The sequence below is a fragment of the Lissotriton vulgaris genome, chromosome 6, assembly GCF_964263255.1.
Source record: "Lissotriton vulgaris chromosome 6, aLisVul1.2, whole genome shotgun sequence".
Lineage (NCBI taxonomy): Eukaryota > Metazoa > Chordata > Amphibia > Caudata > Salamandridae > Lissotriton > Lissotriton vulgaris.
In genome coordinates, this window is record NC_141694.1 from 1,094,825,112 (window position 1) to 1,094,839,774 (window position 14,663).

At 39.4% G+C, this 14,663-nt stretch overlaps 1 protein-coding gene across 1 annotated transcript in view; it reads left to right on the plus strand.

Annotated features, from left to right (window-relative positions):
* Positions 1-14,663, plus strand: part of IGF2R (insulin like growth factor 2 receptor) — a 1,757,136-nt gene that overhangs the window by 536,303 nt on the left and 1,206,170 nt on the right. The window contains exon 19 of the mRNA XM_086927157.1: positions 2,924-3,103. Within this exon, the coding sequence (XP_086783283.1) occupies positions 2,924-3,103 (180 nt within the window). The remainder of the gene's footprint in view (positions 1-2,923; positions 3,104-14,663) is intronic.

Consider the following 14,663-nt stretch of genomic DNA (forward strand, 5'->3'; position numbering starts at 1 on the left):
TGAGGAAGAACAAAATATTGTTGTGCTAAATAGGCCCTGGGTACACAACGCCACCATTTTACAATGCTCATGCTTACAGTTGGCATCTTTTTGAACAATTACTTTGGACATATTTATTTGCGCACCCGTATGGGATAATCTCAGAAATAGGTTCACTTACACTTCTCCGTTGACATATTATCAGGCCCTTGAACATTTTGTACAAGGACTGAGTTCACTGTGCAAAATGTTGTTTGTTGTCTGTTTGGCGACAGCTCTGCAAGAGTAGAATAAACAAGAACAGCCAGACTAGAACTCCGGCATAGAGAGTATGGGTGAAGCTTAGTATATAAACTCTCCCAGCCCTAAACTTGAAGAGAGGAACAGTTCGCTAGCACTGCCTAGGTCGCCCCACGGCAGAATTCCAGCCGAGCTGAATTAGTTACCATCCTGAGAAGGACTGTGGCCTGCACTGTGCCAGAGACTGGATCCTGGATGACACATACCCTTAGGTGATGGGGAATTTAACCACTCTGGGGCATTTTGGCTAATCCGCAAACCCTATGCATATTAGGATAGGAATCACTAGGTAAGGGTATATATGCAATTATATTTCTTCATATAATCAATGTAACAGCACAATGTTTGAACTGTTTATTTTCAGTACATTTCACGTAATGCTGATTACTCTGTTTTGTTTCCCTCTGTTAATCATTGCAGCAAACATACTTTACACAAGCATCTTATTGTTTGTGTTTTTCTTTGGGCATGCCCAAGTCATTAACGAAAGTGTAGAATCTGTTTCCATTATTTCCTTGGGGAGTCGATGTTATGTTCTCAGGTTGCACATACTATCCGGTACCTTGTAAGGTTTAGAGGTTCAGATGGTGCAGAAAAGTCATGTGACAAATGAACAGATGTGATTTTAACCACAGCCCTATTTAGTATCATGGGCAGGTCTTCGCAGACTCACTAAACAACAACAAATGGACAGTAATTTTGTCTTTGAAATCTGGCAACGAAATTGTGATATGCCTTTTCACTAAAGACATTCTCCCATTGAGGCTGTAAAAGTAAAATTCAAATGTAAGGAATATGCAGAAAGGAAACCCAGGGGGCCCTGGAACCAGTGAACAAAAAAAACAGTCTTGTTAACCGGTTCACAAAAGCAAGTAAATGGTCTTTTAAAGGCCTGTGAAATACTCTGGTGTGGCTGAGAAAATGTGCAAGAACAATGTGAGTGCCCTTGAAGCTGCAGCAGCCCGGGCTCATACACATGCCCTTTGCCTTTCAGCCCTATGGGTGTTACGTGCCTGTGAACACCCCGAAAATCTGGAATGGATCTAGCATACCTGTGCACGCATCGGACATCCCCATGCAGTTGGCATTATTTTCCACATATGCTGCATGTAGTACTAAAGACAATCTCCCCAATTATTCTACATATGGCTCCTAATTTTACTGTCTTATCCCTGTAGCGTATACTAGCCCCAGCATACATTTCCATATCAGGGATTTCAAACATATACCCAGGAAAACTAGACCCATACAGGATTTTATGATAACAACATAACGTAAATGTACATGTAATCAATTTACTTGGAGCTTCATTACATAGTGAGCATTTGCCTTAAGAAAACGTCATATTTGACAACCCCATTCTAAATGCACTCTCCTCTAGTATTCTATCTATAGTTCTGATTTGATGAATAGAGACATACTCATTGTTTGGTAATTCTTCTTTGTCTTTAACAAGTGATGGGTACCTTAGTGTATGCTTAGTACATAATATTAAACTGGATCTATGCTCGTAGCTCTTAAGGGACAGATATTCATAATGATAAATAAATCCCCCTTCACAACTGGCTTTCTTGCTATCATCATGTAAATCAAAGCACAGTTCAGAGAAGTTTCACCTTGCCATCGGGTGAAATATGATAGTTTTCTTATTAGCTCTTTTCTCCTGCCTTGTGCCTCCTCTTCTCTTTCGATTTGTGCAGTTCTCTTGCTGACAGTCACTGCCGACTCTGCTGAGTAAGAGAAGTGGTGAGGGGTATGAGAGAAGAGAGCAGAGTGGTTAAGGGAACAGTATGGCAAGAGGTGAAGAAGACTGATCAGGGAGTTCTAGATGAGGTAAAGAAATGGGTAAAGTAGGGAGAGACTTAAAGTACGGAGAGAATGGTGAGGTAGCCAGAAAGGTATATGGAGATGGTAAGAGTAAGGTAGAGAAAAGGGTAGAGAGCTAGGTAAGTAATTAGAGAGAACAAGAGATGGAGAGTAGAAAAAGTAGAGAGAGGGAGCAGGGTGGGATTTACCTAGGGCTGAAGTTAAGAGATGCTGAGTCAATTCAATTTGAGTAAAAAGAGATAGATGTATACAGGGAGATAAGCCAAATAGTGAGATGGTGAGAGTGAGGCAGAGAGAGGGGTAACACGAGAGGACATATAGAAAGATGGGACTCATTAAGAGCGAAGCAAGGCAGAGAGAAAGTTAGTCGGATAACTTGAAGGCTTGAAACACAGGTGAGGTCTAGAGAGAAGAGGTGAACGTGTAAAACGAGGTAGTAATTGAGAGGTGAGGTAGATATCCTCATTTTCCTTTCACAAAGTAAAGCACTGAATGGACAGTCACATTTTTGAGTTTCATTGATTGTGTCACATAGAATCTGATTCACTAAACGCCCTGTAGGTCCTAGGGTAAACCATGATAGTTTACCTTGCTACCCAGAGAGTCAAGTACTTAAAGGGAGTCTCTTGGTTATGCGATTCGGATTGCACGAATATTTGTAGCTCTAGGACATAAGTGATAAACAACAGAACCCACAAAGTAATACTCCCCATTAACCACTGATTGCCCCATGAGCCCAATAAGAAGGTCTTACAAAGCTAAATTAAATACAGTGCTGCTTATATCTATAGGTGAACAGCATCTTTTCATTTTTCAGGATGAATTTCATGAAGCTGTTAGCATCAACAACCTTGGTGTTGCAATCAGAGGACCAGAGTTCATGGAAAGAGGCCAACTCCTGCTACAGTATACAAATGGCTCTGAATGCATTGGACCAGAGGGACAGAAAATGTCCTATACCACAAGAATCCACCTTAGCTGCTCCAAGGGTTCTCTGGTAAAAAACTGATTTATTATTATTTTTATTGTTTGTTTAAAGTGCCGTACATGTTGTTGTGTTGATTTACACAATGATCTATATCCACTTTTCAAGAGTAGAGTCTTGTTTTGCAAGCATGTGAAGTGATGCTACTTTTGACTATAAGCATCTGGCAGTTTTATCTATTTGGCCCACATTACTAGCTGCCTGTGGTTTGTTTACCTTTCTTTTCAGTCCGAACAGCCTGGCAATAAACCTAGCCTTAAAAGTGCTCCTGGGACCAATTTGTAGTGCAGGAGGAGAGGCTCTAAATGTAAACTCCAGACTGAAAGATACCTGTCATTGCTATGCTCTGAAGGATGCTTACAATGTGTGTGGATTCAGACAATATTCTGTTAGGAAGGTCCAACGTGAGAGGTTCAGAGAGAAATTGTCTGGCTTGTTATGCATGGAAAAGTACTTCCCTAAATGAGTATATTACTCCTTTGTAGGCATTTGTTCTGCATTGCAAGCTGCTCTTATGTCTACACCTGTTATCTTGGCGATAGGAGTGTAATGTTTAAATGCAGTAAATTGATTAGATGCAATATGACTGCCATCAATAATTTGCATCAAGACTATATCACATTCTCCACGATAATAGAAAACTTGACCAGGACTTGAATTACTCTTCTAGGAGTGAAGAAAAGATATTAGTAAACCAAGAGTCCCCAACCTTTTCTATAGTGAGAGCTACTCCAGATCAATAAAAATCATCCTGCGCTATGTTCCTAAAACATTAGGACGTAATTGTCTCAATTGAAAGTCAGAAAAACATTAAGACTTAATGCTTTATAGAAATATTTTTCTTCACTTTATATTTCTCCTGGCTAAAATGAAATGACTGTATTTTTCAGTTATAAATATGACACTGTGTTTACTGGCCAATGGGAGCTAAGGCCTGCTGTTTTGTAAATGTGACACTTTGAAATAGGAGAACATTAAAAGGAAGAGTTAACTTAATCATTAAGGTAGCTTTTCATTACAATTTTCTCCCATTTAAAAGCATTCAGATATATAATTCTTATCTCACGCGCCAATATAAAGTTGACACAAACATTTTATTTAAGAGTAAAATATCTCTGTGCTTTAGTTATTCTCCTCTGTGCCCCAGCCTTGGCCATAAATCTTACTGAGCACTGCTCATTATCAGGCCCTGATGTCTGCAACTTAATGATAATAATATAAAATAAACATAGCCTTCCCTTAACTTTAAAAGGAAAATGTGACCCTGTGACTATTTACAAATGAACTCCAGGCTACAAACTACTCTGAAGATGTCTGTGAGCTAGTAATAGCTTGCGATCGACTGATTGGAGCCACCTTTGCTAAACAAACAAATTGGAAATTACAAACGTTTGTTTCCAAACTATAAAAGAAACAATGACTGCAAAAACAAAGATTTCAAAATGAACTCTGGAAATATCAACTTTAACTAAATAGTTCGAGGCATATGAGCTGCAGATCGTACACTATGCATTAGATCGCCACCTTGTGTTGGGCTCGAATGATTGCAGGTTGTTGTCTTCTTGGAGAACTCTTTGTAGTCACGATATAGGTGACTCCTCCCTTGGACAATACTGCACATGGGCATCGGCTCCATCCTTAGATTGTTTTTTTTTTCGCCACTGGGTTCAGATTAAAGTTTCTCCGCTCCGGCTAGAAAAACTTTTTCAGCAACTTCAAAGGGCAAAAACTTCCTACAACTAATATCTACATCGAATATACAACTTTCGACGCCATCAACTCAAATCCATTTTGTGCCATTTTTTGATCTGCACCTAATCCTGTTCTAAAGCACTTGACCCAAAATTTGCTGCAATTGGAGTTAAAATATTAGCCATAAAATATGTGGGAAGAGGGTGTTGCCAGATGTGGGTCCACAATAAATTGTGACATTTTTAAAGGAATATATTAATGTAGGTTTGGGATTTTTTCATTATTTTCGGGACTGTTTTTGCAAAATACGTATATTTAGTATTTTTTACATATTCATGTAGGCTCCCTTCTGACACATAAATATTGTAAGAAATATTTAAGGTTTGCAACTGGTTTACACCATTACCAAAATTTGGTGAAGTTTGAAGCCCTTAATGGATACATGTGATGAAGTGTTATATCTGTATTGCTCTGATTCTTACTCTCCCAGTCTTAACCTTTTGCATGCTCATGACTAGCTGAGCTAGTCATGAGGCACGGTGCTTCGGTGCTCATGACGAGCTCAGCTCGTCATGGGCCGTGGAACGCTCAGGTGCGGGGAGAATTCCCCTGCTGTGCTGAGCGTTCCACAGGAGCCAATGCACCTGTGACGAGCTGAGCTAGTCATGAGCACAGGAGCACTGTAGCTCATGACGAGCTCATCTCATCATGAGCATGCGGGCGCTGTGCGCACCCCCCTCTCCTCCAGCACAGCGGGGGAATTACCCCCGCAGCAAAGGGGTTAATTGATAGTGGTACATCTAGATTGGTGTTTGTGATTCTAGGGCTTTTGTACATCAATACACCATGGTAAATGGGAGGTTCATTAGTTTAAGGTTCACTTTCAAATGTAATCTGTGACCTGTACTATAAGAGTTGAACAATGATGTGGGTTTGAATGTTGTAGTAATGTAAGGGCAGATCTATAATTCCGTTTCTAGCACGAGTGATCCGGAACCTCCTACCCTTGTAGGCTAAGGAAAATGGATTGTTCATGATTTTTGACCAAAGAAAGGCTCTGCATATGCTAAGGAAACTAATACATTACCTTTGTTTAGACGTTTGACATGTTTGAGATGCTACAAAAACTTAGGTTTTTGTAGAAGTCCAGTTAAAATTTTCTCTAATGGCGGGTTAATGTAGAGCAGATCATACATGGGCTTTGATGACAGTTTGGGCAGTACACAGATATGACATCACCATGAGTGAGTATGAGTACGAGTATGAGTACTATTACAACATTTTGACCATTAGACCACAGCTATAAGACATTATGTATTCTAGACCCAATCTGAAGATAACTAATTTTCTCAGTATTGGCAATATGCCAGCCAAGAGTTTGTGGAAAGCTATGCTTAGCATGTACAGTTTTTTTACTTTGGGCCAGATGCATGAAGCTAAAAACCCGCTCGGAAAAGGGGCAGATTCTCAGAATCTGCCCCTTTGCGTCCAGTATTTTTGCATTTGGGATGCATCATCCCAAATGCAAAAATCGCAAATTAACAAAACGCAAAATTGAGATTACTTGCATTTAAGGAATCTCAAATAGAGATTCATTAAATGCAATGCATTAAAGTTTAAAAAAATAGCGATTTCGCTAATAGGGCTCGCAAATTACCATGAAGTTGAACTTCATGGCAATTTGCAAAAACTTCGAAAAATGCACTAAAGTGCATTTTTCAAAGTTTCATGTTGCGCACACACATGCCCTAAGGGCATATGTGTGCGCAACATATGTGCACAGTTCAATTTCAGGGGGTGCAACAGGGTGTCCTTAGAACACCCCTGCACCCTTGAAATCGCATTCTCAATTTGCGATTCGCTAATTGCTATTCGCAAATTGAGAATGTCTTCCCATTCATTCCTATGGGCCTCTAGGCCCATAGGAATGAATGGGGAGGTATTCCTTAATTGCGAATCGCAATTTGCAATTTGCAATTAAGGAATTTTAAGAAATCGCTATTTTTGAAGCGATTTCTTCATGCATAGCATTTTGCTATTCCTTATTAGCGAATCCTTATTTTTCGCTAATAAAGAATCGCGAAATGGATGCTTGATGCATCTAGGGGATAGTGTCTAAATTTTACTTGTGGAGGATATCATTGTATTTTTTTTCGCAGTGCATAATCTGGTCTGAGCACTGAAAAGTTACCAATGCCGGCTGATGATGCACAATATCCTCACCTTAAAGTGCTGGTATCACATGTGCATTAGATTTTAGCGTCCAAAAAGTTCCCACAAACATCAGATGGTATATTTTTTGTTAAATCATTTTTATTGGTTAAAGATCATTTCATGTCATAAAGCAGTCTTTGTAAAATTGTAATTAAGACATTTAAAAACGGTATAATGCATTGTTTTTACCACCCTTCCTTTTTACTCAAAATAGAGAAAGTATCCACATTATCCAGGAATGTAATATAGCCTGCTTTCGAGAGCTCTACTGGGTGTTAAAGGCCCTGAGGAAGAGTGTGGCTCGGGCCTTTAACGGTGGAAAGTGCCTTTAGCAACTGGTATAGCTGGAGACTGAAGGGCTATAATGCTTTTAGTAACGTGTATTTAACAAGGACCACCTGAAAGTATAGATACAACGGTTCCTAGGTCAGGGAAAACAAGGCTTTTGACAAAAAACAACCTAGGCAACTAATGTTTAGGACATAAAACAATATAGAAGGACAATTGGCTACAACTTACTACAAAAATACGTATTTTATTGTTGATTTTAAAAATTAGGGAAATCAATGACACAATACAATTTAAAACGACAAAATGACAAAATTAGAACCTTACATAATGCATTGTCAATAAAAAATATACATTCAAGGCACTTTATATGAACACAGGTTAAAAAGATTGGCAAATAAGTGGCACAATGAGTCTCTATGCGCGTTTCGGCGACCAGCGCCTTCTTCTGGAGCAGCCACGTAAACTCTACAAAATAAAAAATACATACAGAGAGAAAACCATAATTATACACTGATCATATAAAAATAATAAGAACACAATATCACTAGTTTTAACTTAGTAGCCAATTAGTACATTTTCTAATCAGTGATCAGACAATATTGATAAAATTATTTATCCTTTTCATTTCCTTGCAGTTTCTAGATAGCTATGATTAGGATAAGGGGTCTGGGGAGGACTGATAAACAAAGACTCAATCTCTGTCCGCCAAAAGGGTCTATGGAGAACTGATAAACAATGAGTCAATTTATGGCAGTCAAGGGAATACACCAAAAGTCAAGCAATATTTATAATCAGAGGCAACTGGTGGGTTGGGGGGCGGAAAGAAAAAAGCAAAAAAAGAGAAGATATGACATCTGCAATGCGTAGAAGAAATGCAATTGGGGCAAATATGTTCAGGGTTGAAAAATATTATTTTTACTGATATTTTCAACTCCCGCTCTTTTGGATTAATAAGCTCTATTCTTTTAATTCAGTTTTATATGCAATTAATACTTACGAGCAGCAATGACAATAAAACTATGGTGGTAACGTTTCAATTTATTGCTTAAGTTCTCCTTCTGTTGATCTGATGTTACAGGAGCTTAAAAGAAAAAAGATGATAGACCTCATTTGTTTAATGTGTAAGGATGTTCGTTTTATATGGCCCTTTTTACTTATTCCTTTGGGATGTTAGGGTTCAAAACTCTTTATGAGTTTACCTGATTAGGTGAAACCTATCGGTTTAATTCCCGCCAACCGGAGCCTTTTAGCAAGGGTGTGGTTGATTATGTAGACTTGGTTGATGAAGTCTTCCGGTAGTAATTGATCTTTTATATTGAGGATCTGTATAAAAGATTACCTGTTTAAGAATAAAAACCAAGATATATATATTTTTATGTGTTGTTCCTGTAGTAGATTTAATTCAATAGATTTAATTTAGGGACTCTCCATAACTTGCTAGATAAGCGGAGGGGCATTTTTTGGTGTCAGAGACATTGAGGTTAATTTGGAAACACTTTTATTCCCCTTATTAGGTTTATTACAAAACTTTGATGTTTATATATCTTTATATAACTTGTTCTTACCTCCTAGTTTTTGTTACAAATGCGATATAAGGCTTGTCTTTCTCTCAGGTTTGATGACTGGAGATGTAAGCGTGGTATGTTCTCTTCATTTAAAGACGTGGATAACGGCTAGCTTTTCTGCCTGTTAGTAGAGGGATGAGTAATGTGTTTCACAAGGGATTTTTCAGCTTTAAATTAACTTCTCCCCCCATATAGAGTTCGCTAGGTAGAGGCAAAACAGGACTGCTAATATTCTTACCTAAGACTGTGAAGTCTTACTGCAAAATTATGGAAGGTTTTCCAAGGTTCGTGGATTGTAGATGCGAGGCAGTTGTATTAAAAGATCTCCCTGCCTGTGGGGCATAAGAAAAATTATATATAAGGGTATTAAGTGGAAAAAGTTTAGGTCTGATTCTAATCTATTTGTAGCGCGCAGATTATTTCTCACCCGAAGATAGTCGGCAGGGCTCCGTATGTCCGGCGGCGGGATGTCAGGAATGGCGACTCGAACGTAGATGTGTTGAATCAATGTGCGTTGGTGCCGTCGCGTTTAAATATCCTTGCTAATAGGCTAAAACGTTCGCACCTGTGTTAGTTCGTGTCCTAGTAGTGTTAGTCAAGGTAGGACTATTTCACGGAGGTAAATGATTAAAGAACGGACTTCAGAGTGAATCCGCATTGAAACCCTCGATTCCCTTCATTGTAAATGGTCGTAAAAGAAAAGGGACTATTGTTGTTTAGGATATTCTACGCCTTGTTCCCAACTGTGTTTACAAAGCGGGGAGAGCTGTAGTTTTGCTATAAGTCGGAATGTGATTTGGCTGATAGCCCGCCATACAAGAGAAAGGAGATAATTGTTTTCTTGTAGCCAGAGTTCGTATGCGCTGAAAATTGTCATCCACGATTGCTTTTCTGTTTAGGGCTACAGCACAAATATATATAATAATGTTATATGCGGATTAATACAGCATTTATTGGGTTTATTATTTAAAAACTAAAAGTAATAAGGAAATTAATATGTTGGCCATGTACAATATTAAGATGGGTAATGTATGTCTATGGGCATATATTTATGGGGATACTATGCACATCTAACTACAGAGATACTATGCACATCGTCCATGATTGCATTTCGGGCTATGGCTGCAACGTAAGTATACGTCGGGATATAGGGTGTGGGATAATGCCGCACCTATTGGGTTTCTTTTAAAAGATAGTATGTATTATATATCAGTAGGTTATGTGCATCTAAATGTACATCTATTTTTTTTAAAGATTGCGCGTACATATATCTGCGTATATACTCCTCAGGCAGCTAAGAAAGACATATTCAACATATATATTTCCTAATATTGGATATATATATTTCTGACTGTCAAGATTATCAAAATATTGCATGTTCCCATGGAATTTCGCTATTCAAGCCTTGACGAAAGGTATTGAAAACGAAAATCCAAAATACCTCCCTTTTCTTTCGGATGGCTGTTCCTCCTTTGGAATCGGGGGTATGGATTTTTTCTAAGATTCTCCTTTTGAAATCTTCAGCATTGTGTCCCTTCTCTAAGAAGTGCTTCACCATGGGGGAAGCTATCTTCTTGGTCCTTATGGCTGAGCGATGTTCGCTTAGGCGTGTCTGGATCATGCGTGAGGTTTCTCCCACATATCCTAACAGACATGGACATTGTATGAAGTAGAACACATTAGTTGATCTGCAGTTCCACATCTCTTTTGCTGTTGTTTTGTGGCCATTGTGGACAAATTCCTCACCCCTTATGATGTTCCCACATGAAATACATGAGGAGCAGGGAAATGTCCCTTTGACTGGGTTGTTCGTTAGGATAGATCTCTGAGTCCAGTTATCTTCATTTGCAATACTTTTAAATCGAGAATGGACAATATATTCTTTGATGTTTTTATTTCTTTTGTGTGCAAAGAGGGGCTTCACTAGTTTCTGTTCGCTAGAGCAGTTACTGCTTAAAATGTGCCAATTCGAGTTTAGGACTTGTTTTACTTTTGCATTCATGGTTGAATGTTTCGTTATGCGCACTACTTGGTCATTAGATTTTGGAGATTTGGTTTTTAATAGGCAGTCTCGGTCATAATAACGCGCTCGTTTATAGGAGTGCCTCACTAACCGATGGGGATAGCCCCTTTCGATAAATTTTGATCTCATTATTAAAGCTTGTCTGTCGAAATCAGCCAGATTGGTACAGTTGCGTCTTACACGTAGGAACTGAGAGAAAGGAATACTGTCCTTTTGTGTTATTGGATGGAAACTACGGTAATGCAATAAGGTGTTTCTTGCCGTTGGTTTTATATGAAGGTCAACTTTCAAAATTCCGGCATCATTTATTATTTCTATGTCAAGAAATTCTACCCTATCGTTGCTGATTTTGGAGGTAAAGTGCAGGTTGGGGTTAGCCGCATTTATCCACAGGAGAAATTCGTCCAAAGTCTCTCTCCCATCAGTCCAGATAAAGATGTCATCGATGTATCTGGACCAATGGGAGATGGACTCATAAAATGGAGCGATCTCGTTGTGGATAAATTCGTTCTCAAAGTCCGCCATAAAGATGTTGGCTATTGATGGTGCTACCGACGCACCCATGCTTACGCCTTTGATTTGGCGATACAAGCGGTTACCAAATTCAAAAATGTTCTCTGTTAAAACGATTTCTAAACATGCAAGTAAGAATGTTTTTGGACAAGGGATATCATGTAAATCAATAAACCACTTAGTGGTTCTCATAGCATCTATCAGAGGGATGTTGCTATATAGGGACTCTACGTCCATCGTAACTAGTAAATCCGTATTGGGGTTAAAAGCCAGTCCTTCTGTTTTCTGTATCATATCACCTGTGTCACGTATATACGAATCAATTTTTGATATAAATGGACGCAGGTATAATGCTTTTAGAACATTCCAAATGTTGTAAATTAAAAGAAGCAGAAAGGCAAGCATTCGAATTTTGAAGTGGAAGGTTTACACCACCCATTAAAAGCGCTGCCCTGAGTCACTTCATTGTCTTCAGTGCAGCTCTCAAAATTCCAACGTTCTACACGCCGAGTTAGCGAGGAGATGAGAAGCACACCAGCCTCGGCCTGAAAGTAAAAGCTAATCTTTCAAGATAAAAGAAATCCCCTGAGGAAGGGTTTTACGCTTGAAATGCATTGGGTCTAAACAATCATTAGAAAAGAAACACATAAAAAATGATAAACGAAGAATGAAACTCGCTAACAAGTAATGTTTGGAAATGAAAATATAATTTGCATACAACAATTGAAAGAGTGGAGTAATAATTGTAGGAAAATAAAAAGGAGTGCAAGATAGGAGTGGGTCCTGTGACACAGGAAACGCATGTCAGAGCATTTCTATAACTAACCCTGAAAGCTCAGCAGGGTATCCTACCTATGCACCACCGACAAATGTGAAAGTCGATTACTTATCAGAAAATCAAATCAAACAAAGAGTGCGTTACCACACCCCAAACATTTGAAATAAGGTGGAGTGCACAGAGAACTTTTCACTCAAGCGAGGTTGTATATAAGGTTTTGTCCTGACCCCCTTTTTATTTAGAACAGGTTTTATTGGTAGGGGAATGTGATATGCTGGCGGATCTTTACGGAACTCCTTTATCCTGACAACACAGGTAACATCTGACAAACAGTTCACAGCTTGCTGCACTTATTAGATGCCTTTGTCAGTTACATTGATAGTCTAGACTTCAGTAATAATGCTGCCAAGCCCCACACTATGTTAATGGGACCCAAATCCACCAAACTCATAACCTATTTTAGTAACGGCCGAGCACTCCGCAGAGGGAACAGATTTTCTTACCTCTAAATACTGTTTGACTCCACTAGTAGTTGGTCACCATTGGTGAGGGCCAGGAGACATATATTTGCAAGACGTATTGCTTTGGTCTTTGACTTTGCTGCTAGGTTAGGGCATAAAGATGTGACAACTATGCTTGAGATTTTCAAAGTGAAATGTGTGGCCATAGCGGTCTATGGAAATGCTCTCCACAAATAGTTCAGCCACGTTCATTGTCCAAGAAGATCTGCGGCCAGTAGTGGCTACTGCTAATAACTCTTGGGGAGCTGAGGGGTAATAAAAAAAACACATAACAGAACTTACCTGTCACTGCTGTGCGCCGCCTCAGTGCTTCTCTGCTCCCACCGCCTCAATGCTTCTTTGCTCCTACCACCTCAGTGCTTCTCTGCTCCCTTCCCTACCCAATTACGACGCTGCTCTCACTTGAGAGCAGCATCGTGGTGGACTTGAGCGGGCTGAACTGCTGCTCATTTAGGGCCCGGGGGTCTGTGCTTGTTCTCCACTCAGCTGTGCAACAGGACCAATTGGAGAAATGCTAAGTGTGCATTTCTGTTTGGCCGACCTAAGACGGCAGGCCAAACAGACATGCTCATTTAAAGTGCATCTACCACGCCTACTCCATAGCGGATGATGCTGGGATAGAGAGAACGGCCCCGCCCCACACTTGACTTGGCGGACTGGGGTGAAAATTAAAAAATAAAATGGTTAAAAAAAATTGATAATAAAACTATTTTATTATCTGCTGCCTCTCAGCAGTGGGGATGCGTTCCTCCGCCATATCAGGGGTGCTGCCCCTGGTTGGAGCAACTTTTTGTTTCAGACATCATCCAAATAAATGATTGTTTCTGGATCTGCGTCTAACACTAGCAAAAAGAAACATAGCCAAGGTATGTAGGGCGGAAGTCTCTACCATACCCCCCATCCCTTGCTGTGTGGAAAAATGGGATGAATCATTGCATGGGGCCAGAGGTTGCGGTGTATCAGGTGAGGGAAATGCCCCCAGAAGCACCCTAAAATCTGGAAGAAGTGGGAAGCCTATAGAGGAATTTTTGGGGAACCAGCTCGCCCGAGTCAGTTCATACATAGAGGAAGAATTTTGAATGTACAAAGGTGCAGTAAAGGGGAATGGAACAAATGACTGAAGATCAAATTGTTGTAGAAACCATGTTTTGCGGTCTTGTGTTTGGGTGGGATGGGAGGGGTCAAATGTGCGTGTTTCTTGTTCTCTTTCATGAGTATGCTGATTTCATCACCTTGTGTGTATTTATCGTCCTGTGGGCCATTACTTTTTTGTTAAAACGTAATTTAATGTGTTACTAAAAAATAGACATCATCCAGGTAAGGCCTCTCCCTTTATGACTGTCTATCATAATCAGGTGATTGTCAAAGACTGTATGATTCTTGACCGCGCTCTTTGAATACCCTGGCTTTGATCTATTCAGAAAGGCTTTTTACAGTTGGGACGTCCTGCTCTATTTGACAATCCAGAAAGCATTGTTAAAGCATATTTAGCTTGGGTTAAAAATGCCTTTATTAGTTAACAACATACATCAAAGGAGACTCATGCATTCTTGAAATCATCTATAAGACCTTATATACTATAGAAGACTAACATGTTAGCTGAGCCATATTTGTTATATGAAATTACTTATTCTCATTGTTTTTTGTTAACCTATTTCCGGCTAAATATGTTTAATTTTTTACTGGATGTACCCAAGGGTCGAGCTATCAATGAGGATTGTGTCCCCAGCCTGTGTTAGTCGATGTCCAAACAAGACACCTTGCACTACTTTACTTTGATCTGCCCTATTTATAAAAAACTGCGCACACGCGTTTTAAAAACCCTTCTGATCGGTAAGAATTTTATTCGTTAAACTTGCGCTGTTGTACCTACAGCTACTCAGTGATGCGCATATTTGTCAGCATGTCGCTTGTTTTTTAAATAGCGTTCTTAGACTGACTAATTCCATGATTTTAGATTGAGATAATGTTTTTC